Source organism: Accipiter gentilis, chromosome 25 (assembly GCF_929443795.1).
Source record: "Accipiter gentilis chromosome 25, bAccGen1.1, whole genome shotgun sequence".
Lineage (NCBI taxonomy): Eukaryota > Metazoa > Chordata > Aves > Accipitriformes > Accipitridae > Astur > Astur gentilis.
In genome coordinates, this window is record NC_064904.1 from 21,749,099 (window position 1) to 21,776,181 (window position 27,083).

Consider the following 27,083-nt stretch of genomic DNA (forward strand, 5'->3'; position numbering starts at 1 on the left):
CATCTTTAACATATTTTTTTACAGTTAGAAATTGAGAATTAGTTTAAAAAATGCACTTCTGTATGACTACGTGGTAGGGTTGGCTAGAGAAGCAGTGCTGTTTTTCAAGGCACCTACTGCCAAAAATGATTGTACCGCTTCAAAGTCTGGGCAACTCAAACACAATTTTAAACACTTGAAACAGGAACAGTACAGAGTGACACAGAAACATGGCAAGAAAGAGAAGTAATAGGGGAAAAACAGTGAGAAAGGGAGTAAGTTGGAGGTTCATAACCTAAAATCCTGTTTGAAACCACACTTCACCTTTAGATAATGTACTTTTCTTGAATAGTGCAGTCAAACTCATGAGCATTGCTACAGCTCTGTTGTTTCAGTGGAGTAACAGTCGGTTGAAATTAATTAAACTCCTCTGAGACCTTTTATCCACACTATATCACTGGCTTCTTTGCTGTGGCAAGACTCAAGACAGCTTTGACAGTCGTGTGTTTTATTGAATTATGAGGTCTGATGTCAGGGATACACTCCTGCCCATCATCCAGACCACAAAACAACCCTACCCCTTCTGTTGTTGCTTGTGTTTGATGAGCAAAATAATCTGTGTAAATTATCCCGCAAGCTTTGTCATTAGCAAGAGCAGCCAAAGACTGAAGACGTTTTTCAGTGACGTGACTCCTGTCTTGTAGACTGTGTTTGGAGTAGTTACTGGGTATGGGTGCCTTGCTGGCAGACAGTCTTTGAGCCTAGCTGAACCTCAGAAGAGTCAGAAGCACAGATGGAAACCAAAAATTTGGATTTCAATTATCTGTGCATACAGGAATTTTAAGTAGCATACTTTTTTTCTTGCCTGGTTCTTAAGTTGCATAGCCATTCTGAGAAATCATCAGCTTGTAATGGATTACAGCAGGTCATCCTCAACTTTGAGCATAAACTGCCTTTTTTTGGAGCCCCGTTCCCTGAGCGCAGGACTTCTGATGCCAGGCCCAGGCTGTCGCTTGCTCGCAGGTGAAATCCAGGGGTTTAGCTGAAGAGAAAACTAGTATATGAGGATCTAGGCTTCTTGAGGGCAAGCTGGCATCTAGCCATGGACCAAAGCCTCCACATGCAGAGGTCTTCTTCCCGAAGCCTATTCAGGGATACAGAAGCAACATGCTTAAGTATCAGTAAGGTTCATTCCCCTAAAAGGGGTGCACTATTCACAGAGGGGATTTGAAAGGACGGAGATCTTTGTGACTGTGACTTTAGGTAAGGACCGCCTGGTCCTTGTGCCTTCCTCCTTACTGTCATGGGGACCAGGCTGCAACGTGCCCATGTGCTACATCCTTCTGCATCAGCAAGGCTGGATCTCCAGGTGCCATCCATCTGCTAAAGCTGGCGTTCAATGCCGTCTAGCTCCTGTATGCCACATCTACAGACCTGGCTGCTGGGAGGCAGGACTCCTTTGCCTGCCCTCTGAGTTTCTTGGATGAGCTCACTTCACTGCGAGCGAGCCTTGTGAACGCACATCGTGCGCAAGGCTGATATAAAATAACAGAGACATTTTGTGTTGTCTTGCAAATTCACCTCTGTTCCATTTTGCCACAGAACTGAGGGTAATTTTGTATGGAAGGACAATGCAAAATGAAATGAAGAAAGACTAGTACAATTACATTTGCTTCTGCATTAATTGGATGGTATAAGATGTCTAATATAATGATTATGTCCAGCCAGTTAAACTCTGGGTCTCAGAAAGTCCCACTGAATTGACTGAAAAGTTGGGGGAAGGGAACACGGGACTCTTACGTGTTTCATTTGCCACCTCCTCTGAGAAGTCCCAAATCCAACATTGCCTTTGTCTTTGCCTGCTTCTCACTTGAGTTCATCTGGTAATCTTTTCCTCTGTGTTAATCTCCAGGTTGAACTGTACCTTATAATTCACTTTCTACCTGAGTTGTCCTAACATTTTTCAACGCTACGATGAAAACCAGTTCCAGCCAAGACTTCTCTTAAAGTTATTTGAAAACAATGCAATGTTTAAAAACTGAGAAAATTGATTGAAATTGCGTGTTTTAAAAACATGTCAGCAGCTTGCAATCTCATTTCTGAAATCAGCTTTATTAATACCCCATCTGTCAGTTGCATTTCTCAGAACTTGTGGACAGAACTTTATATAGGTTCCTCGAACCTCATGTGGTTTGGAATCAGGGATTTTGCAAAGTATTCTTGCTTTTCTGAGCCCACATTGTCCTTTTGTCTTTGACCCTTGGGTTTGTCTGCTCTTTCTCGCCTGGCTGGCCAGCAGCTTGCCAAGGCAGAGGAGCGTTACGCCGCGTATCTGAGCCAGACCTTGGGCCGTGCTACGTGGTGGATCAGACGTGATCCGACGCCGAGATGCCCAAACCGCTGCTGGCGCAGGCTGCCTGGTCTTGCAGTGCCGCATGGAGATGCCAGCGCTGGCGGCTGCCCCTGCGTGCCTTGGCTGCTCCCCGACGCGCTGGAGACCTCTTGGCATTCCAGGTAGGGGTTAGAGATGAAGGCCAGCACTGTTAGTGTGGGTTTGTTCTCTATCGTAGAGCTAGCTTGCTGGTGCTGTCTCTGGGATCTGAGTGGCACCCCGCTGCGGTCACCCACAGACCTCCCCTGCACAGTCCTCGGTACCAGCTGCTCTGCCGAGAAAATCCTGAGAGTGTATCCCAAAATCCTCCATCGCGTCATCTCACCGCACCTTGGTGGGGACACGTCCTGACGTGTGCCCCACGCTGGACTGTTTCTTCCCAATCCTCCCTTCTTGGAAGGAATTCAGAGATTACACATGCAAGCCGTTTATGTTATTTGCATTTTCATCTTTTTTTTATGCCGCTGTGCGCAGCCATGTTCATAACTGCTATTCTACTCGGGGGTTTTGCCTGCATGCAAATGGCTTATAATTTACCAGGACTGCTCACATTAAAGATCTGGATGCGTGGGTAAAGCAGAAGTGCACAGGACAGCAGAAGTAAGGACAGAGGTAGTGTTAGAAGCAGCAAAGTCCTTGATTTCTGTAGACAAGTTTCTGAGCACAGCTGGGATAACCGATCCCCATCTGACCCGTTTCTTCTGTTGTTGGGGTTTTTTTACTGGTTGTTTTGTTAAAATGGGCCCATGCGCTTGTGTGGTACCTGTGGGTTTTGCCGTGTTTACAAGAGATGTCTCAGTCGCTCTGCGGGTCATGTGGATGCTTTGCAAGTCTGGTGGCATTGGGAATATCAGCATCTTGTTTGATGGTGGGTGGAAAACTATCACGGGCATGTTGAGGGAAGAAAAGACCAGGTGTTTAACATCACTGGTAGGTCAGTATGTTGTTTTCCTTTTTCTCACTACAAATATATGTCACAGGCTGGTTTCTTCCAGCCTGGTGGAAAAAACTGTCTGTTTTGGTGAGGAACTGTGAGTTTGGGGTAGGGCCTTGAGAGCCCTGAGGCTCCTCTAGCACCCACGGACTCTTAGATTTAAATATGGAGAGAGCTGGTAGAGTGAGTGATTTGAATTACTGTTGGAATTAATTTATTTCTTTATGAAGACACCTATACAAACTACCTGTAAATCCTTGCTGTCCATAGCACTGTTTCTCTAAGGAAGATTTGATTACAAGCTGACTATAAGTTATTAGCTGTAAGTTATTAGCTTTCCAGTAAGTCTAAATGAATGTTACAGGCTATAAACTGACTATATAAATTACAATCTCTCATGTAAAGCTTAATGACGGTTGCAGTCACATTTATATCTTTCCCAAGGACAGGAGAAAATTTCTTACTGTGTTACTGATTATAGTAGTCTCATACCCCAGTTTCATGTCTTGAGTCAAACTGGCAGTGTGGTGTGGGGTTTTTTTTCCTGACCTGGTGTCTTTGGTCTGAAACATGAAGTGCTTTCCTATGCACCTCATTCTCTCGCAAGCATCACCTCATGGCAGCAGTTTCCCATGGAAAATGCATCATGGAGCTGGAGTTGGGCATGGACCATCTCTTCCTCCAGGAAAAGCAGCACATGTCCCCTTCAGGTTTGGTTTGGTTTGATTTTTCTCTCTTGCAGCACTGTTTGCTCCTCATGAGCAGGACACATCTGTCCTCCACATCTGTGTCTTCCCTCAGTTTGGGAGCAGCAGCCCTCCGTAGTCCAACCACAGCTTTCCCAGCTGCAGCAAGAGCTCTGCTGTGTTCTCAGACCTTAGGAATAAGAAGTTAGGCTCTACCTTAGTCAAATGGTAAGTAGTCAATGCTTACCTCAATTCAGAAACACATGCAAAAATGTCAGAATAAGTGACTTATCTCCCCACTTGTTTAAATATTTCTCAAGTTTGCCAGTCTAGGGACAGTCATGTATGACTGGGAACTCTAGGAAGTGGAAAAAATAGTCAGAGACCATATGTCACTTATGTTCTCACTTTTTTGGTCTTTAAAATTTCTACTGAAGTATCACTACCATTTAAAAAAAATTACTTTTCATTCATCTGCTAGGCACAGTAGGTATTTGGTTTTAATTAAAGACCTTGGAGGCCATGGAGATTACAACAGGGCTACTGAGCCCAGAGCGTCTCCTAAAAATGTACAACAGGAAAAACCATTTCCAAAGCATGCAGAGTATTGATGTTGTTTTGTTTCCCGCTGAATTCGCTCCTGCTGGTGGAGAATCTGAATTAAGAGGAGCTTTGCCAGCCCCCTCGGAAGCAGACTGCTGCCCTACCCCACGTGCTTGACCAGGGCAGTTGAAACTGCGGGCGATCAAATATGAAAGACAGTTCTTACTGTGTTAACAGGTTTTTTTCACCCATCTCCTGGTCCAAAGCCCAGTAAAGGCAGTGGACTCTGAGCCAGAGACTGATTTCTTGACAATTAATTTCCAAACTCGGCAGAGTTTGGAAATTTGGGATATTTACTTCTCGCAGGTCATCAGTGGAGCAGGCGGTGCCAAAGGTGACCTTTTAGCAAAGGTGACGAGGTGTTATTACTGGATCTCAACCATGCTTTTCCTGTCGTCTAGTATGAAAAGAAAAATTCAGTGAATTAATTCCATCCTGAGGCCGAAGTACCTAATTTGAGGGGTGGAGGGAGGGGTTATCTGAGGTTCACACTGTGCTTCGGACTTATTAGTTTTTAATGCAAGTCTGCCCTAGGGGAAGAAGGAAAATAAAGTTAGTTCACCCAAAAAAGGAAACGATTGTGAGTGCAGCAGTGGACTGCACCACTTGAGAAACTACTACTTGCACGTCCTCTTTGGGTTTAGTTGCGTTTCTGTGCATTGCTGCTTGAAAGCCGTGGAAGGACCCGACGAGCCTGGCCTGGTTCTCCCTTTGCAGTGCAATGATGCCGATACGAGGGAAATCACAGCACTAAGGCAGGTCCTGGGCACGCGTTTTCAGCAGCGACCAGTCCCACGTGCTCAGCGTGAGCCTGGACCCTAGAGCAGAGGCATTGCCATCTCCTGCTTCCCAGTCTGCTGGCAAGCGGGACCGTACGTGGCTACCGAGCTGCCGTCGCAGAGCGATGCGAAACCACTGTTTCTCAGGCGCTGGTGCATGTGGCCTTCAGGAATGTGTCTAAACATCTGATGTCCTTTTGGCTTCCATGGTTTGCAGTGGTTTGGGATACTCGATTGTGGTCCCAGGTGATGGAGGTGAGCTGCAGCCAGGCGTCCTCAAGCACAGCATCGCTGCTGCCTCTCTGCTTTGCCACCATGCCCCAGGCTCTTCCAAAGTAGCCTCCGGAGACTGATAATTAAGAGTAAATGCATCCCTTCTTGTTGACCACAGGATGCTTTGTGCAACTAGGTTAATAAAGATGAATGGTGCAGCTTTTGAAGTCGAGAGCTCTTGGTAGCCGAGCTGTAAGGTACAGGTCTATGTCTGGGGGCCAAACCGGTGACCCCAAGAGTTCGAGAACATGGAGCTGTCTCCCTGGATGATGCAAGTGCTTTAGTGTGCAATGCTCTGGGCTGGTGGTAGTTACTTTATGTTGGCTAAACAGAACTGAAAAAAACAAGAAGAGCAAAAGGCAACCCTTCCTTGGGCTGGCTGCTCTGTTGCTGGCAGCCCTGAAGGTGTGTTTTCAGGGAGCCTGGTACATGGGAGTGAAGAACATTGCCCCAGTTAATATTAGAGCTGAACCAGGCCCTCCCCATGAAGAAACCTGCCCGCTGTGGTTGCTGCAAATGATTTCAGCAGTGTTTCAATCCCACAGAGCCCGAAGAAACCGCACTAAAGAGCATTTAGCAGGGAGCTCTTGGGTATTGCCACCGCAGAGCTGACACAAGGAGTGCCCGAGGAGGAGCAAAATCTGCATTTCGATACTGCTGGTGTGAAGCAGGGGCAGTTCAGTTGCTGGCGAGCATTTTGTTTCATTTCTTCCTCCAAAATGATTGCTTGTGTGATGTGTGGGTATCGTGTGATGGTTCTGGAGTGGAGCTGTCGTATTTACCAGGAACTGGGGAGCCCGCAGTAGGGAAGGGATGGGGATGAGGCAGCTGCATGACTCTGAATGCCAAGAGGGGAGAGCTTACAGCTGCCTAGGAACCCTGATAAGCTTAGGAGGCATCAGAGGAGCCTGGCTGAGGATCAGGACTGATGGACGGAGCCGCAGGCAGGCATGGCCACGGGGCAGGTGCGGAGGAAAACCTGCGGTACCCAGCAGCGGGGAGGGATGCTCGGGAACGGCGGGGAGGGATGCTCGGGAACGGCGTGGAGCGCCGGCCCCAGGCTCACCCGTAGGCTGGGGAAACAGCGTGGCCAAGGGATGGAGCCGGTCGAGCGGCTGCTGCCCATTCCTTGAGTTGCTCCCGAAGGACTGCACAGAGCCACATCGTCTCCCTGCTGCAAATGTTTCTTCTGTGACTCAGCGTTGCGCTCTGATCCCGAGATACGTGTTTTGCCAGGCACTGTCAGTCCCCCCCTCACCCCCTTGTCAGAGACCACGGTTTTATTTATGTGCATGTGGTGACATGTTATTATTTGTGATTTCACAACAGCATCCTGTTCTCTGTATGACACCGCTTTCATTTCCCTACCCGTCCTTCGTTTATCAGGTCTTTAGCGCTTACTGGCAAGTGACACTGCTTCCCCCTTCCACGCCTGCAGTTCCCGGGGGATTTCTGTAGAGTTCACTCGGCGACAGGTAAATTACCGCCTCCACCTCCAGCAGCGGCTTTGCTTTGTTTTCTGTTGAGCTGTATTCCACCTTGCTTTAGTAACCGCTTTCTAGTCAGGCACAGACACGTGTCTGCAAACATGCATGCATGCACGCATATATGTAGGTTATATGTGCGTGCGTGCATGCACGTGTGTATTCTATAGAAATTATTTCATGAAATTTTGACAAGTAGATATATAACTGCATGTGAGCTTGCAGAAAGCTCGCCAAAAAAAAGGGGGCTGTGTGTGTGAATCTTCCAGCTTCAGAGACTGTTCTAAACTGGATTTATTTATCCCTCAAAACCTCATCGCACAGGTCACGTTTTGTCATGACCTGTTTGAAAGGAAATCCAAATACATTGTACCGTGTTATAAACTTAATTTCAAATTGTGTTGAAGCTTTTTGTCAACAAAAGTGGACATGTTAGGCTCAAACGAATTGAAAAGAAACTCTGCAACGCGTTGTGTTTAGTTCTTGGTGAGATCTGGTCTCGATGTGAAAAGGAACAATGTTTTTTACTGTGACTCCCGTGTTGGAAGGAGGAGGAATTGCAGACAAGAGCAGTGCGAGCTCTTCCATGGCTCAGCCAGCAGATGTCACGTTTGGTTATCGCTGGCGAAGCATTGATCGCAACGCTGCCGTCTTGCAGCTGCAGGTGGGAGGCTAGGGATGGGTGCAGGAGAACTGGGTGAAATATGTAGCATACTCCATAGCATAAACTTATATTAGTTTAAGTCTTAACTGGGGTGTTGCTTTACTGGTTCAAAGCAGACCCTTCTGTACCTGGAATGGGAACCTCTTAAATCATTTGGGATGGGCAGAGTACATATTTAAATTTGTGCTCCTATTAGGCATTTGAAATTTCAGTCTGATTCCCAAATCATTCCTTCCCTGCAAGTTGCAATATATTAGCAAATCTTTATATCCCTTGGGAAGAGACTTTTACTGGAAAGTGTGGGAGAGTGTCATCCCCTAGTTCACGGTGTTGGCAGCAGCAGGTCATCTGTTCCTGCAGTAAAGAATTCCCTAGAAGAGCAGCGTCATCCACCTACTTTGTGGGGATTATTTACTCTTAATGCTTGCACTTAATTAGCTTTAGTACTACTCTGCGCTTAAATGCCTCTTCAGCTGCTCAGCTGAACTGTTGGTTTATGGCTTAGACTGTCCTTTCCTGGAAACCCAAGCCCAAAGATCTTCCTGTGGGAAAACTCCTTTTGGTGGGGCAGGAGCCCCAGCTTATGGTCTGGTGCTCTGGGCTCTGGGTCGGGCTTTGCTTTGCAGCCTGCTCTGCCTCGTCCCTCTCTGACCAGCAGGTATCAGTGTTGGTTTTCTCATACGAGGATAAATGACTAAGTCGGAATTTACCTAGGTCTCACAGGTGGGGCTACGGGTACAGACTGTAGAACTGCGACTCTCAGGCTCCGTATGTGACTCCAGACAGCACCAGTCCTTGGAAGTCCCTCTTTAGGAGGACTAAGGGAAGGCCACGTCTGCACTATTTGCTGTCAATCCTCAAATTTCGGCCAGGCAATATCTTAGTGATGCTGTGCAGATGAAACCTGCAATGTAATAGTGCGAATGGAAAGATTTGAGGCTCTACAGAAAATTTCAAATGAAAAATACCATCCAAAAGTAAGTGATGTGAGGGTGATGGCGGTTGCAAGCAGGGCAAGAGGGGATCTGTAGCTGCGTAGCTGGAGAAAGGAATAAGCCAAGCTTTTAGTTTGGTTGGAGCTAGACTGCTATGGAAGAAAAAGCACTGTTAACTTCTGGTGTGAAGCTGGTAGCATATGAAATACAGAATATTGAAGAGGACCGTAGGTGAAGCCTCTAAATGGTGTAACGGAGCAGAGGACCCACAGACAGCCACAGTGGGGACTGACCTGCGAAGCACAGTGAGCTCTCAATGAGGAGGAAGCTTGTTTTACTAAAGCTGTTATGAAAGTTGGGGAGAACAAGGGCGAGCAGGTGGTTCTGGCACCTGACCAGGTGGAGTTTCCAAAAGGACTGAGGCTGCATGAAAACAGATGTTCACCTCTAAGAGCAGTTTTGGCCAAAAAATCATAGGGAGAGGATTTTGCAGATGTTGAAACGCATTCCTTTGTGCTGTACATCCTGAACTGCTTCTGCTTCCAACCTTCCAGCCTGGATTGGGATGGATGGGCACAGGCAGTAGGGCCAGTGATGGTGAAAAGTCCAAAACTGGGATGTGAGGAGCTGGAAGGTGTGGGATTACAGGGAGGCTGGACGTGATGGGGATGCTTTGGCTGCAGGACTGGGACTGTGTTGGGAGGAGGAGCAGATCTAGGAGAAGACATATGCTTCCTTTCACATATGCAAATAAAGAACAAAGTATCTTCTCTTTCTTATTGAAAATCCTTCATAAAATATATATCCTGTAATAAAGCAGAGAACAGTAATGGGCAGCATTTTTCATAAACTCTGTGACTCCCAGTATTTTACACAGTTAAATATTTTGTTTTGCTTAGGATTTATAGTCTTCATGCATTTTAAAGATAGAAAGGTCTGGAGCTGAATTTGCCAAAAGGGGAAGCATTTGTAAATCTCTGATTTTATTTTATTTTTCCCTAAACGTTTATAGCTCCTGTTATAAAGTGCAAGACACCCTGATCATCGTTTATACTGAACTCCTTGTCATGATAAGCTAAAGTGCATATGTGCTACCAATATGGAACAGAGATGGCAAAGATGTTGCATTCGTAAACCATCTAACGCCAAGCAAATTAGCAGAAATAGATATGAAGATAAGGGGAACATAAACAGACAACGCAAGGAAATGATTCCTTTAGTGCTCTGTCTGCGTGTCTACTAAAGCTGTCACTGTTACTGGTGCTGTGCCTGCACAGTTACTACTGTTTGTTTCTGCATGACAAGCCAGCGTAAACACTAACCCGGTATTCTGCAACTCCATCTGGGGTATGTAGTCAGCTGCTATAATTAGGGAGAGAATGTCGTTGTTCAGTTTATTGCCATTGCTTGAAATCAGTGGGTTGTGTTTGCACTCATTACAATTTAAATTTGCAGTGCATGGTTTTGATTTCTTACGTTACTTTGGAAACCAGGTACTGGCAACTGAAATGAAACAATTCCTTTGGAAGATTACTTGATTTTCCTGAGTTTCTGAGGGATAAATGAGTGAGTGATCTGAAAAGAACCACGGGAAGATCTCCTGTGCTTGGTCAAGGAGTTTCTCTAATAGGTACCAGTTCAGGACCCATTTGAGTAAGTACATCAATCCACTTCTGTTCAGGACAGTACTTCAGCATTTGCTGAGAGCCCAGTGGTGCGATGGCATGTAACATGAATTTAACGGTAAGCAGCTGAAGTGGCTTTTCTGTTTGTTTGCTTGTTTTCCTTGTATCAGTTCCATATTGTGTTTCAAACCATTTTTGACCTTACAGTCGTAGAGAGTTTGTAGATAATATTTTGGATGTACTGCCTGGAGGAATTCAAATGCTGCACAGCAGATGCTAATGACTGCAAAAGGGCTCTGAGTGAGAGGGGCTGTTACTGGGGAGGAGCACTGCATTTGTTCTGCAGCACTGGGACCGGTGACAGATGATGCTTGTTCTTCTTTCTGATCCAGACCCAGATTCGTTATGAAATAAGTAATTACCGAAACTAGGCTCGTAACTTAATGACTCTTATCCATCAGAAAATAATGATGTTTTAACACTGTCTGCTGTAGTTTGCCCTTTAATGCTGGTGAGTTGCTGTCACCTCATCCATACATCACAAAAACATGCATGTCTGCTTATGGTTTGGTCAGCTGTTGCACATTAAATGAAAAACTAACTGTTGTTTAGAAACACGGATAAATGCATCATATCAGTTCTATTCAAATAAGCTCTACCTTCTCGTGCATTAGCGAGTGCCTGAGGAAGTCCTGCTGTAACCCATGCCGCGCTGGCAAGTATTTCTGTAAATCCAGAGCAGAAGTGATTAGGGCTCAGAGGTGATGGCGGAGCCAGAGCTGTCGCGGCAGTTTTGCAAACTGCTTTGTGCCCTGTTCTCCTGCTGAAACTCAGGGATACTCCTGTTTGTCATGGGGAGTCTTCATGCTAGAAAGGAAGAAAGAGGCAGCGCACCTTGACTACCTCATTTATGAGGGCGGTTGCGATGCCGTCGCCCGCGGCAGAGCTTCTCGTCCTGGGGAAGTGTCCCCAGCCGACTCTGAGCCTTTTCAGACAGTCCCATCCCTGGGCTGGCTTTGCTCTGGAGGAGGTTTGTGTGTCAGGAGAAGGGTGTTCCCACTGCCCCCCCAGGGAAACAACTTGCTCCTTCGCTTCTGCAGAGTGCGCTGCATTCCTTTTCTCCCAAAACCCACTTTTTTCCATGGAACCTTCACCCAGGGAAGGGGTCAAATCTTTCCTTCCTGGCCAGGCCTGGGTGCATTTCAGTGGGGTTTAGGCTGAGCAATGCAGCCCATCCCCATGTCCCACGTGTTTGAGGGGAGCTTCTGCTTGTACAGTGGCAAGCAGTGCTGGGACCGCTGTTACTGAAGAGAGCGCACCTAGGAGAAATGCAGCCTGCCGCCAGCAAAACAGAACACAAACTTCAGGTAAAACCCTTTTAGGGATGTGTTTTCCAAATTCGCCACTGTTAAATGTATTTTTCTGTGGGCATTCTCCACTTTGCTAGGCAATGAATAGTTTTCTTCCTCGTATAAGAAGCTGTACGATGCCCTGCCTACCGCTTGTCCACAGGTGTGTGGTGCCAAATAGCAGAGCGGTGCCGGCCTGTCCGCGGTGGTGCTTATTCCTGAGATGCTGAGACCCGATGGTGAGCGCAGGGAAATGCTCCACTGGACCGCAGCAGCCTCCACGCTCTGCCTGAGTTCAGAACAGATTTGCCAGCCACCACGTTGGTTTCTCCTGCCTGTGCACATCAGTGGAGCAGCCACACCGCTTTCGGGACAGACGCTGTCTCATTTGAAGCTGGCTCAGATAACTACTACTGTCTGCAGGCAGTAAGCATTTTTTTTCCTATGAATATACCTGCTTAAGTTGTCCCTAGCTGGCTATCCACTATTTGAAGTACTCTTCAACTAAGTCCTCGTGCTCAATACATCTTAGAAGTGGGTACAATTTTGTCCCACCCAGAAGACACATTAGTGTTTGGGAACTGCTACTTAGAAGGGACCTCAGGACATACGTTCCTTTGTGCCACACTAATTAATCACAGTCATGTCCTCAGATCAATATTTCTTGGGATATGGTATCACATCTCCCTGAAGTCCTATTTCAGACTTTCATAGAAATTAATATGTAGCCAATTTTAACTACAGTGATAGAGGACAGAGAGGGGGACTCTCTTCTAAAGCCCATGGCTGCTGCCCTGGAAGAGGGTCTGTGGGTTGGATCTGCTGGGCATTAAGTAGAGATGCAGAAAACGCACCAATAATGCCCAATAAAAAAAGCTGTTTGGCCCCTTGAAATTAAAGATGCAAGAGGGAAAAATTGCTGCTCACTGCCAATAATCACGGACTTCTGCAGGGTTTCTACAATTCAGGAGCTTCAGCAGGGCTGGGATGCGCTTGTGAATCCAGATGAATGGGAGCGGAGAATTGGGTGCTGGGGTTTTTTTCTTCCCCCTGTGCTAACCTGAGGAAGGAGATAGCTAAAATCCTGAATGACTCCTGTGTGCCCAGGAGTGCAGTTAGCCATAATTGCTAATTGTAGGCTTCATATGTAGATGCATTCAGGTTGATGGAACAACAGCGACAAATGCAACAGGATGTGTAATTGTGCTGGTCATGCTGGGTGGCCTCTGCAAGCATGCCGGAGAGGAATTCACAGTTCATTTTAGCAGTGTAGTCTTCAAACGCAAATATTTGCTCTGTCTGGTTATGCATTTTTGTCTTGTGCAGGGGCCAGCCCAGCTGAGCAAAACTGCGCTCGGTATTACCTCTCCTTACACTGCTCGCACCCTTCCCGCGTGCACAATCTCAACCTTCTTTATTCTGCACATGCTACATATTCAGAAGGTGAAAAAAAGAAATGTTTTGTTAGTGATAGAAAGGAAAACAAACAATGCACTCCACATCAAACTGTGTCATGTATGCTTTCCCTGGCAGGGCCCCAAGCATCACAGTTACTCGGACTCCAGCAGCGCGAGCACAGAGGGAGGGATTAATTAAAACTAGTACATGTTAATGGAGCTCTAAACCCAAGTTCAGATTGCCTTAACAGACACAAAAAATATCATGGCATTAAACTCTCCTCCCTCGGGACCTGCTGGCGCGGCACGTTGGTGGGAGGTTGCCCCTTCCAGGGATTCAATGCTCCTAGATCCATACAAGCTGCCCTGCCTTCACCCTGCCTTCGCCCCTCGACCGATGGCTGCAGGATGCTGAGAAGAGTTTCACCATTTTCCCTTATATAGCTGAATAGGCGCAGACCTGGGGTCCCTCCCAGTGCACCAAAATCCCCTTTGATGGACAACCGAGGAGCGGCCAGTTGGTCACCGCTACCTCCAGTTAGCTGAAGCCTCCCGAAGTTTGGTCGCGGGGGCAGGCTGAGCTCTGCCTGCCCGTCCTGAAATGTTTTACTAAATCCTTGACGCCTGCAAAAGCTGAAGGGAGTCAGAGGAAGGCCATTTTTGCTGCCTGTGCTTAAAAAGGGGCAAATGATAGGAGCCGGGGAAATGTTTCCTGTACTCGTGTCTCATAGCTCCCGCGCCTCCAAAGGCAACGTCTGCTTTTTGTGTACTCTAAACCATTGCCCAGCTTTCTTGTATTTCTGAAGTTAGCAAGTTAAGGTCTTAATGTTGTGTTGTTAAATTTTCAGCATCTCCATTCACACCAGAAATCTCTTCTGTTCAGAGGGATTTGGAATAATTCAACTCTTCATGGATCCTCATTATTTCTCAAAAGGTGACTGTGTTGTTCAAGTGCCCATATTGTGACAAGCACCTAATTATGGATCCTTTCTGTAGACCCCCAGAGACGCCATTATGTCCACCTGCAGTAGAAGGGGGAAGATTACAATTTGCATTCAGCATGAGCTTTTCTCTATTATTTCCACTGCACGTAAATAGGGAAAACTAATCTTATCGACCACTGATCCTCTTTTCATTTATCTTGCATTTCATATTTTTTTTAAACAGCAGTTTTGCTTTGCTGCTTTTCCTCAGAGTATTGTTGTTTGCTACTTCAACACTAGTGTATCTGCTCTACTCCAGTCTAATTCAATGTGCACCTTCTATGGGCAGTTGGCAAAAATATCTTGCCTAAAAGGGCTTTTCATCCTTTGAAAAGAAAAGCGTGGCTGGAGGGGATGACACACCCAAAGATAAAAGCTCGATCAATAACTACAAGATTGGTATATATTCACATGATTTTTCCTTTGTCCCTTTTCATTTTTTTTTTTTTTTTAATGCACTTTTCTCTCTTCTTGCTACCATTCTGATGATTGAAATTCTCAGCCTTCCAGGTCAAAATGTCTCCCCATCCATCTCTATTTACATCTGTAGGCAAGCATAGTTTTGAGGAGAAAATACCTAAATACAGCGTGCATTTTGGCACAAGCTCCTAATATCTGAATTAAAGGAGGTGAGTAATGAATGCATACCGCTCTCACAGGTCGACATGAGCAGGCAGACCACGTCTTCCCGTGAGGTTGTCCTGTGTTTTTCATTCCATTTCATAATTACTCCCACTAACAAAATCCCTGCAGAAATAGAAGAAGGACAAAGGTGTGCTTTGGGAGGTGGAAAGACTGCTTCTGTTTTTTCTCTAATGACAAGTCTCTTTTAGACCTTCACAGGAGGATAACATCTGCAAATGTTTTGGTTTCCCATGTTTCGTCTCTTTTTTGCATAATTTAAGTGACAAAATGTAGCGTTTAACCCAGCAGACCCTGGTTTGTGTTTGCCCCCATACTGTTTCTAGTAACGTTAAGCTCAAAGCATAGAAACTCCAGAGAAAGGAGACAGAGCTGGGCAGGGCGAGGATGTTCCACAAAGAATCACAGAATTATAGAATGGTTTGTGTTGGAATGGACCTTCAAAGGCCATCTAGTCCAACCCCCCTGCCATGAGCAGGGACACCTTCCACTAGAGCAGGTTGCTCAAAGCCCCATCCAGCCTGGCCTTGGATGTTTCCAGGGATGGGGCATCGACCACCTCTCTGGGCAACCTGTGCCAGGGCCTCACCACCCTCATTGTAAAACATTTCTTCCTTACATCTAGTCCTAATCTACCCTCTTTTAGTTTAAAACCATTACCCCTTGTCCTACTGCAACAGGCCCTGCTAAAAAGTCTGTCCCCACCTTTCTTCTAAGCCCCCTTTAGGCACTGGCAGGCTGCTGTAAGGTCTCCCCGGAGCCTTCTCTTCTCCAGGCTGAACAACCCCAACTCTCTCAGCCTGTCCTCACAGGAGAGGTGCTCCAGCCCCCTGATCACCTTCGTGGCCCTCCTCTGGACTCACTCCAACAGGTCCATGTCCTCCTCATGTTGGGGACCCCAGATCCGGACGCAGTACTGCAGGGGGGGGTCTCACCAGAGCAGAGCGGAGGGGCAGAATCCCCTCCCTCGACCTGCTGCTTTGGATGCAGCCCAGGATAGGGTTGGCTTTCTGGACTGCAAACGCATATTGTTGGTTCATGTCCAGCTTTTCATCCACCAGTACCCCCCCAAGTCCTTCTCCACAGAGCCGCTCTCATTTTTTTTTATTTTATTTCATTTATTTTTTTATTTTTAATTTTTTTGGTCAGTCTTTGACTTGGGTTTTTATTCCTGTTGTATCAGTTAGGGCAAAAGCTGCTGGTTAACAACACTTCCTACAAATCCAGCTGTTAAAATTTGTTTCAAGTCAATCCAACTCTTTTTGCTTTAAGAAACGGAAGCAACGCTGCATTGTTGGTATGACATGCTAAAAAAAGATCAATGCAAAATGAGTTAAAAATAGAAAACTGATTTGTGTCTCTGACACGTACTGGTGTGTGCTCTAACGTTTTTTGACTTCCCTTTAGGACAAATCCACTGAGATTTTTGAGGCGTATATTGAAACTGCATATTCCGGTGAAGTTCCCTCAAAGGTTTTTGCGGACACCACTGTCCCTACCACATCTGCTTGTGGCCTTTATGGACTCAATTTATTTGCCTGCACAGAGGTGCCTGGTGGTACATGAGATGCTCTAGGATGGTGTACGCAGCTCCAGCTGTGGTTCCAGCAGGTCCTGGGTCTCTTATAGCTCTTGTGTCATATTTCCCACCCAGTCTAGATGGCTCAGCTACCCTACTGCAGCTCAGATGCCACTACATGCCCATGGTTAGGCAAGCACATTGGGCACTCTGTGTCATTTCTGCTATTATAGACAAATCACTCTTTATGGGATACTCTAGAGGCCAAAGGTATTTTGCATGTTAAGGTGTCACTAGTATTCATGTGTTTAAGTCAAAGGGAACTCAGATTTAGTGAATTCAGGCAGTTTTTTCTCATGGGTTTGGGAAATCATCCTCAGGTTTTTCATATTTATAAAGGGTGAAGGCTATAATAAGCTTCTGGTGAAACACCCGTGTACCCAACATGCACTGTGAGATGTCATTTCCCTCTGTTGTGCAAATCGGTACGTTCAGCTAAATAATGTACTGTGATATCGTGCACATCTGTGGTGTTACAAAGGATGACTTGTGTGCATTTTCACTCGGGAAGTTGGAGAGGAGAAGGTGTGATGAAAGTAGCAGTCACTTGAAATATCCATCTTGTATTTCCAGCTCACGGATGTCATTTGGTGTTATTTGTGCCAGGTATCGCAGCTGTCACTGAATCTTTCTCTGTTCAGTTTAGTGCAGAATGGTTTGATATTTCTATTTATAGTCAGCTGGGCCGTGAAAAATTAGTGCAGAGGCATGTTACGTCGCTCCAGCTTGCCTTTACTTGGAGCTCAGTTAATTTTTCCCCTCCCACGCCCACACCTGGGCCACAGATGCCACTGAGGAGTGAGTTAACGATAAAGGCGAACCATTGCCACGAGTCCTTTAAAAAAGTGGATGGAGGCAAATAATTCCACAATGTGTTTCTGGCAGAAGATATTTAACAAAACGACTCAGAACAGAGGGGACGAGGGCGGTTGCAGGCTGGGTCTCAGCACTTGGCTCCAGAACTGGCTGCCTGATCATTCTGTGGTTTCTTTGTTTTCCTCCTTTTTATTCCTGTCTCCTACAGGCAAAGCCTACGCTCCCGAGTTCTACTACGACACCTACAACCCCCTGTGGCAGAACAGACCCCGCGTGTACTCCTACAGTCTCCAGTGGACTCAGATGAACCCCGATGCTGTGGACCGCATCCTTGCCTATCGCTTAGGGATTAGGCAGGTGAGCAAAGACATCTGTTTGTGCAGGACATGCCTTTTAATTCTGCTGACCTCTGTGAGGACTGACGGGCCTTTATTTTATTTTATTTTTTAAGTTAAATTAAATTTTATTTTATTTCATTGATTTTAAAACTTATTTTACTTTATTTATTTTTGTCCTCCCTCTTTTTGTCTTTTATGAGTCAGAGGTGTTTTTTCTCCTTCTGGAAGGTTTGCTGCCATCTTGCAGAAGTAGTCCTCTGCCGCTTGCAGATTCTGGAAACTAATTTGCACTTTTGCAGTATGAAACGCAGAGATTAAAGAGCTGTTCCTCAGAGGGTTTGCAAAGGCTGTGGCTCAAGATATGCTAGAAAGATTACATGAAAGACACTTGCAGTGAAATTAAACTTTTTTTATCTCTCTGTATGTATCTATATATCTTTTATTAGATCTTCCATGTTAATAGATAAATATAGGGGTAGCTGTAGCATTCTTATGGAAACACGTGGTGATCCTTGAGAACTGAGACATCATTCTCGACCACATTAAAGCCAATCACAATGTGTCTTCACAGAATCACTATGAACTTTTCAATGGGAATTGGCACCGTTAAGGAAGCGTGGGATCAACCCATTTGCAGAGGAATCGTTAAATTAACACAGTCATCCCCATTAATTTTCCCTTTAACAATTTTAGAAAAATATCATCTGTCTTCTTTGAAGGTTATTGCTACAAAGCTTGAGTTTTAATAGTCAACTAAAGTGAGAGAACCAATCTGTGCATTGCTTAAACTCTCGTTAAATGGCAACACCTCTGCTTACTCCCCTGCACAGGGCAAAGAGATCTTTGCACTGGCACTTTCCTACAGCAAAGCCCATATAAAATCTCACAATTTTATGCTCTAAAGCCAGAAAATTGTTGTGCCGTAACACTTGTTCGCGATCCTGTCTAGAGTCTGTCTGTGTTCAGGACATGGTTTAGTGGGCATGGTGGTGTTGGGTTGACAGTTGGACTCAATGATCTTAAAGGTCTTTTCCAACCTAAATGATTCTATGATTCATGTCAAACACTACAAGTGACATTGACAGCTTGGGTTTTGGCATTGCTCGGCTTTCTCAAGGAAAAATACATGGTTTGAAAATAACGCTCCTTGCTATGAACACCTTCTTGGCCACCATGTCCACCTCCAAGTCCTATCTTACCAGTTGGGCTCCCAGCCTTGGCCTGGCCGAGGTGTGCGCTGGCAGAGAAGGCTGTGCCATGCCATGCCATGCCATGCCGTGCCGTTCTGTGCCGTGCCGTGCCTGGTTGGGATGGCAGGGCTCCCACCACCCTGGCTCCTGGTGCCATGCCCCCGGCTCTTGCTCCCGACCTGGACGTGCTGCAATCAACTGAAGACGTTTTGCCGCTTACTAGTGAGAATCCATCCGCTATTGGTTTGGTCTTGTTTTACACTCTCTCATTGAGCTTGCTTTTCTTTAAGTAATACCACAACTGATTGATTTAGAAAGTATATGTTTGGTTATTCAATGCCTGAAATAATAGTTTGTGCAGGGAGAAAGAGATAGGGGATTAAGACAGATTCTTGAAGACATATATTTTTGAAAATGTGAGCGCAGAAAGTATTTTGTTGTCCTGCAGATCCCCTACTGGGATGAGCTTTGTAAGCTGCAAAATAAATATACAATTTGAGCATGTTAGTTATGCTGAGGGGATGGGGTTTTTTGCTTCTAGAATTTCCATGGTAGTTGTGGAGTTGACCAGGATACATCCAGGGAAGGGCTTTGATACCTGGAGGGTGCTGGCTCTCCTTCACTTGGAGTTTGTCTCTGCCTGAATCTAACTAATTTGAAATGAAAATTGGTGACTTTTAATACATGTTTATGTAACTGTTTGCATCATTGGGCACAAATCAGTTCCGTTATTCCCAGTACCCAAGAGGAATTATTAAATTAAAAAAAGAATTTGCTGAGGTAAAAGAATATATAATGAAATTAATTGCATTAGGATTTTTAGCTTCTTTTTTTCCATTTCATTTTAATTTACTTTTAATTACCTATTTATATAATTATCTAGAGTTACTATACTCTAATTTCCTTGACAACACTCTGTCAGGCTAATCAAAATATTTTCCTTTCGTCTATCTGAAGCCACATTTAAAACATGGGTGATTTAGAACCTAGTGAGCCATCCGGACACACTCGTCCATTATTGCAGTAATTCCCTCTGAAACAAGGGTGATAATTAAACTTCTTCTTTTTTTTTTGACACCTACTGGGACTAGCTACCAGCAGACTGCCTTCTGAACTGTTTGTATTTAGGTAGTTTATTGTACTTTGCAATGTGGTTTTTACTGTGTTTTGCTATGGTTTTTATTTAACAATAAAAGTGGGGATGAGCATCCTTCAGGAGTGGCAGAAAACACCGCTCACGGCTGTGCAAAGTTCATCGCAGAAACAGGGTGGGAGGGTTTCCAGGTCGAAGCGAGGGTCCGAGCTAGCGAGCAGCCTGCAGCCCAACATGCTGCTGTTGTAAAAAGTGACTGCTCTTCATCTTTGTTTTCATCTTCTAATGCATTGCAGAACACTGCCAGTGGGCTCTGTAGTGGGTCAGTGTGTTGGTGTCTGCTTCTGATTCGATTAACACCATTACCTTCATCTGATCAGTAAATTGCTTTTGTATTAAGAATGCTAAAATCAGAGCGCAAGCATCTCTTCCTCTTTACCTGACCTGTACATTGCTGCTTCACGTGAGACAGAATCCAGGGAATATTTGAGGAATATTTAGTTGATAGCAGGTTTAGGCTTACTGAATTTTCTGTGGAATTGTTGAAGTCTGTAATATTGACAATATTTTTAATGCCATTTTATAAACCCAAGAGTTTCTTATGAGACTCAGGGTGGTTTAGCTGCTTTTCTGTATTTGCCAGGTGGCTGTAGAAAGCAACACAAAGGTTGTGCTTAATAATGAAACTTCTAAAGGGCAAAGGAGCCTGATAATAGAACATAGAAGACCAGAGATTTTCCTTAAAGACAAATTGTTCTGCTAGGAGTAATTACATTATACAGTGTTAGAACAACAGGAAAGTATCTCCACTGGGTGACATATGGTGAGATTGTAGAGCTGGAGAAGTCTCTGCCTTTGACCAGCTCAGGCAAGCAGTTTTGAAAAGTTTTGCTGGCAACACAAACTACTGGAGAGAAAAGTCCAGTGCCAGAGATATAGTGCAGGCAGACGAACAGGGATGCTGGAGCAAAGGAGCTGTGCCATGCTGAGGTGGGTGTATGTGATGAAAATAATTCAGTACTCTTTCCGTAGAGGTCCGACCAGGAGGTACGAGCTAGTTCACCATGGATGCCAGGAGAGGCTGTTGCACTATCAGGACCTTCAGGATTCTGTGGTTGCTTTGTAACATCGAAAACACATGTTTTAAGAACAAAACTAAGGGATTTAAGAAGTTAATTGAAAATCCTTAAGAATCACTGTATTTATAGATATGTTATCTATATGTCTTTCATTAAGATCATTTTATAGCTCTCCCCCCCACTCCTTTATTTAAAGCTACAAACTGCACGTACAGCACACTGATGGTGAGCAGAAGTTTGCTCAGTCGAGTTTGTCCTGCTGGCATGGTAGTGTGTGATGGATGCTCCCTCCTGGGAGAATCAGGGAGGAACAGGAATTATTTAGAGCACTTTGCTTTCCGCTTAAGCCCAGACACTCCTGTTGTTGCCTTTTGGGGATTCATTCTGTGCTTAATGTTATTTTTTAACAAGCATAGGCTCTTGTCTGTGTTTCTAGTTGACGCAGCACATGGAGAGTGGCTTCCCGGTGCTGGGTTTTAATTGGCTTTGAGGATGCTGAGCTGTAGTATCTGCCAAGCCTGCTGTGATGGAGCATCTAGCCACCAAGCAGTCTGTATGGCTGTGCTCCTCTTTAATTGAACAGTGACAAATAACTGTTTTAAAAAATGAGGCGCTAACTAAATGGCCATAGAGTTTACTTGTTGAGCGAGTCTAAAAGCTGCTGTTCATGTGCTTTGATAGCGCTCAGAGCCCTCAAGCATGTCTTTAGGAGATGGCACAGCTCTGCAGTATGGATCCAGGCCCCGTCCCTCCAAGGAGTTATTAGGGATGTGGTCTTCTCCTCATGGAAATTTCTGGTTTGTTCACTTAGAAGAAAAAGTATTTACTTGATGAGAGATAATAGCAAGGGACCTTGTCCGATTTGCAGTTCTTGTAAGACCAGTCTAGATAATTTTGGCAGGACTTGAAGTGGTTGGTCCCTTTCCTGAAAGGAGGAAAGCCCTTGAGGACAATGGATTCAGTCTATGGACAGTCCTGCTGCCAACCTTTGGCAAACAGAAAGACTCAGAAGGTGGCAGAGAAATACTGCAATGTATATAATAGCTACTTCTCTTGGGCCACGGGATCCAAAGGAAGGAAAGATTAAAGTGTTCCTTTCATTGCCATGCATTCTCCTGCATGTTGCCCAAATTTAGAGAGCACAACGGTGGTGAACAACTATTTAGGTACATCTGGGCATGGCATGTGCAAGCACATCTGCCATCCGAGTTCCACGTGCCAAAGAAGGAAAAGAAAGAATTGAGCCCATCTGTTCTTCTCCCCCCGCCAGTTTTCATGAGCTTTTTCCAGGCTGGCAATGAGAGGACACATTCCTGGTCCAAGAGCAGCACATCGTTCTGGTACCTCAGAGCATCAGTAGCAATTTTCCCACTGCTGTAGGGAGAGTCTGAATAGACATCTGAGCAGAAAAATAAGAGATGTGTGGAGCCTAAACAAAGGTCCACTTGAAAAGCTCATTTATGGTTACCACAGTCTTGTATGGCAGAGTAAGTTGGAAATTAGGGATACAGCTAGAGCAGGGTGTAGTCAAGAGGAATAAGTAAGAGTCTACGGTCGCTTCTTGGCAGAAAATGGGGGCATACATTTCATGCTTGAAGATACAGACCTGAAAGCAGAGGAAGAACAGATGAAGTTAATTAATTTCAGCAATTCTGAGCCAGTCATGGAGGGGCTCTACAGCTTCTTCTGCAGGACCATGTCCATGCAGCAAGTATGCAGCCTTTACCTGGCAGAGCAAGTCCAGTTACCTCCTGGACCCCTAAAGGCCCGCATTGTCTGTTGCATGACCAAAAGGGATAGTATGATATTAAAAACAAAAGGATGTTGACATGTTTGTGTTCTGTGAGTACAGCTCTCGGACACACAGTCATGTGTTTGCAGTGAATTATTGCTCAGAGTCCACCTTCTTCTTGGTGGTGCTCAGTAACCCAGACCGTTGCATGGGCCGGTGCCTCTGTGGGACCATCTCTCTCTCCAGTCCTCTTTCCCTGGGGCTTGCTTTAATTTTCATAATATTCCTGCAATAGGGCTGCCAGACTCTACCCTGTATGAATCACCAGAACAGTGTTACACTTTTCTGTCAGATCCTGCTTCTTGTCACCTACCTCGTCAGTAGGGTTATAATAAAGTCATGTCTCAGGCACAAGAGGGTAATTTAATGGTAGGAAAGCAGGACACAGGAGAAACTTCTTTGGCATTTTAAGCATTGGTTAAAGAGAAGTTGAGAGAAAGCAACGCAGCAAATGCTAGAAAAGTTACTTGGAAAAAAGTGGAGCTTGGTTTAATGACATATCAGGGAAGCCAAGAAAGTCAAAAAGGGAGAGGGAAGATCCTGTCAGGTGAAGAGCGAGTCACAAGAATAGAGGGGTGTCATTTTTCTGCCTATAGAGTGAAAATGGAAATCGTTATTTAGTGAAGTATTTAGAATGAAAGTCAGTTATGAGAAATTTATTTATTTTAGCACACTCAAGGCCCCCACCTGATGGGTAATAATTCTCCAGATGTTCCTTCTATCAGGATCACGGTGCTGTCATCACACAACCTACTGCAAAGGGAAAGATGTTTGCAGGCTGGGTATTTTCATTTGCTTCACTATAGAGCATGTAAAATAGCTATACATCAAAATACATACAAAAATTGTATTCAGAACCATTCAAAAATAATTACATCTGTAGTAATGGATTTCAGAGGAGGAAGTAAGAGATTTGAAAATTCACATGTGTATTGGAATATTTCTAATGTTCTTTTCATGAAAAATTTTAAGCCTTCTACAGAGGGATATAAGCTGTCCCTGAGATTTCACGGTGTGCATTTCTTTTTGGAAGCCTAAACAAGGCTTTGCTTTTTTTGTGTTACATCTGCACTTGTGAAATGAGGCAGAGAGTTTGGCAAAAAAAAATGAGTGCAACATGCAAAGGCATGTTTCTTATTGATTTTCTTGGGTTTGGTAAATTGAATTAGAGAAGCAATGGTTCTGTTTTACAATTTTCAGTTTGCAATACTGGTACCTCCTATGCTTATTCTTCATAAGACTGGGGCTTGATTTTCAAAATAGCAAGCTGAGGGCTGTCATTTGAGATTTGTACCAAGGTCTTTTAATTGCCATTTAAAATTGGTTACATCTCCCAGTCTTCAGATAGATTAGGCAAATGCTTATTTATAATTCTGAAAAAATATTCTACTGATTACATCTTAAGAAATTCAGAGGTGAAAGTTATACACATAAATACATCTCTTTCTGTCAGGTCCTGACGTTCTGACTTCGATCCCAAAGATGCTCCCGACTGTGACCACTCTCCCTGGTCTGGGAGTTGAGCTGTGCGACTCCAGCGTAGCTTCTTTTGGAGGCTGTGGGCTGTACTTTCTAGAGATGCAAACAGAAAACATCCCAGGCAGAGCTGTGCCCATTCGCATTACCACAAAATGCGGACTGTAAAACTAAACTCCTTTCTTCACAAAAATTTACAGGCAAAATCTAACACATTCATTTGATCCAAGCAATTACTGCCTGCTGGGACTGCCTTGGTTTGATTTTTGTTATATAAGCATAAGCTTCTGCTATTTAATTACTAATTTTAATACCTAATTCATATGAACATTTTGGTCTGGTTTCTTAAGGAAACAAGACACGCAAGAATGTCCTAAAGTTACTGCCTGTGATTTCTAAACCCAGCTCTTCATTTTGGTCACATCTGATGGGGTAGAGAGGTGCAGCAGGCAAGGAGGGTCCCACCAGTGTTGTGAAAGTATGCGGACCGCTCAAGGAGAGAGATGTATTATAGAAAAAAATCGAAGGGTAGGATCACTTTAATCAAAAAGAAAAAAACTGGGACCTGGGGCAGACTGTATGAATTCCCTAGCTTCATAGCAAGCCCTGCGACTCCTCCTCCTGGGATATCTTGCATTTGGGAAATATCTAATCTTTCTCTTCAGGGTGTCTCAGACACATCTATACATTTCTCTGTGTACGTTACAGGAGCCAGAGATCTCTATTGCCAAGTTCCCTGCTTGAAGCAGTGACGGTGATGGAACCTGAGGCTTTTGTTGCACGTTTCCCTTCAGTGAAAAAAAATACAGACTTATTTGTACTTAGGAGCATATGCTTTCACCCAACACTGCCAAAATCAAGTCCCACGCTGTAGCCTCAGCCTGTGCATGGTGGTCACACTCAGCTTTCATTTATTCTGTCTCAGCAGAAAAATCTGCAATATGAATTGATTACTGCTGACAAATGCAGTGTATCAGTCAAACTTCAGGAAAGACTCAGGAGAAAATGGAGTGAACTGAAGAGCAATTTAGTGAGTGAAATTACTCAAGCTGGAGGAATTTGGTTTAGTAAACGAGTTATTTTCTTTTCACTACATTTAGACCCTTGTGGTAGGGTTGAGACTCCCGTTCCTGGTGCACCTGTGCGTGCAGCCAGAGCCTGGGCTAGAGTGCCTGAATCGCACGACTCATCAACATCCAAACAAGGATGTGCTTTTCTTTAAATTGTCCAGCCGCCTGTGGGCACCCCTCCAGCAGAAGCTGGGCCCTTGATGAAAACGTGCTCCACTTACAGTACAAACAGCAGAACGGCAGAGAAGGTGGGATGTGTGTTTTCGTGACTGGTTTTTCACCCTGCTGCTCTGCGTAGTTGTCCAATGAATGCAAACAGCAGGCAGTCTGGATTTCGATGCTGATCAGATCCAAGTCTAAAATGAAAAATATGATTGCCTAGAAATATTTTTCATTACTCTGCCTTACTCTTTATATAAATTCCTGTAATGCAAGACTGTTTAAAAAAAAAAAAATCTGTAAATGACAGCAATGGTTTTCTTGTTAGTGTTGATTTCGTATGATGTCATACAATTGTTCAGAAATGTTAAAGGATTTGCAAAAATGAAAACTAACAGAGAAACAAAGCAACGAAACTTTGAAAACTGAAGTTCTACATAAAAATTCTGGTATATGTCCTTAGGAAAACACATGACATATAAGAGTTGTGTGTCTAGCATGCAGCATGCTTTTTGTTGTAGTAAAATATAGCGTAAATAAATACTTGAAAAGGCCTTTGAGCATTACAGAAACTTAATTCTGATGAAGGATGCATCCTTTTTAGTGAAGATCATTTCTGAGCAGCATCGGTGCCTAAGAATGATAAATAAATTGCATAGTATAGTCTAGGTAGTCCGTTAAAATACGTTAGGATATCAGGATAAAACTTAGCAATAGCTGCACTTGCTCAAGGTGTAGGTCCATTATCCCAGGAGTTTATCGGCACCCTAGACAAGCCATGGGTGCTGAAGGAGAGGTGCAGCCCAAAGAGGAATGGAGGTGGAAGGTGTCTGAGGCAAAGGTTGTCCCTCAACTGTGCCATTTTGGGACCCCTTAGGTATCATTCTTCCCTGAACCGGTTGAGTTCCCTTTGCACTGTTTGCACTTTTGAGCTTCGTATTGTCCCACATTGGAGAGTTCACCGCTGCCACTGCCCCTTGCATGGAAAGTGAGCAACTGCCCTGGCACACGGCGTTCACGCCCACAGAAGTAGCTTGAAGAACACTATTCCTGACACCATCAAGTGTCCCCAAATTAAATGATGTCAGAATAGAGCTGTTTGTCCCGCTGAATAAATATTGCTCACTGAATGAGCTTCACCTCTCTCTCCCAGTGACTGTTCCATATGTGTCCTTACGTCTTCTTTGTTCTCTCACGTTCCAGACCTGTTCTAAAGACAGATTTGCTGCGTTCTTCCTGCACCAGTAGGATACATCCGTGCCTTAGTTCATGGGCTGTAATGAACTTATTTTCACAGCATTCCTCTGAGATAGTTTTATGAAAGTGAAACACAGAGAAAGGTCAGAAATACTCACTGCTAGTCAGGCTGGCTTTGGGACAGGGATTTTACCTCTGCGTATTTAAAGGCAGCATCAAGATTCACCCTTGAAGATGCTTCACCTGAAATCTGGATGTCCCATGTCACCGAGAACAGGTGCTGTCACTCTCATTCTGGAGCTTTTTGTGCAGTGTTTCCCCTCACCACCCTCCTAAGACATCTCTCCATTTCCATAGGCTTTGCATCTGGTGTCACGGCCAAGTTATCTTCAAATTCAGTGCTGCGGCCAGGGGACAGGAGGGCAGCAGCAGCTCTCAGCAGAATTAAAGAGCATGACTCCAAGGGCTAACAAACTCAAACAAGAACATGGAGCTGCACTGCAGAATACTTCATGGTGAAAAAAAGTCCAGTTACTGGTTTTTCTGTCAGCCAAGTGTTGAGTATTTGC

The 27,083-nt window shown here is 44.7% G+C and overlaps 1 protein-coding gene across 1 annotated transcript in view; it reads left to right on the forward strand.

The window, feature by feature from the left end:
• The window catches only part of MDGA2 (MAM domain containing glycosylphosphatidylinositol anchor 2), a 384,110-nt gene that overhangs the window by 311,532 nt on the left and 45,495 nt on the right, over positions 1-27,083 (forward strand). The window contains exon 10 of the mRNA XM_049828627.1: positions 17,329-17,477. Within this exon, the coding sequence (XP_049684584.1) occupies positions 17,329-17,477 (149 nt within the window). The remainder of the gene's footprint in view (positions 1-17,328; positions 17,478-27,083) is intronic.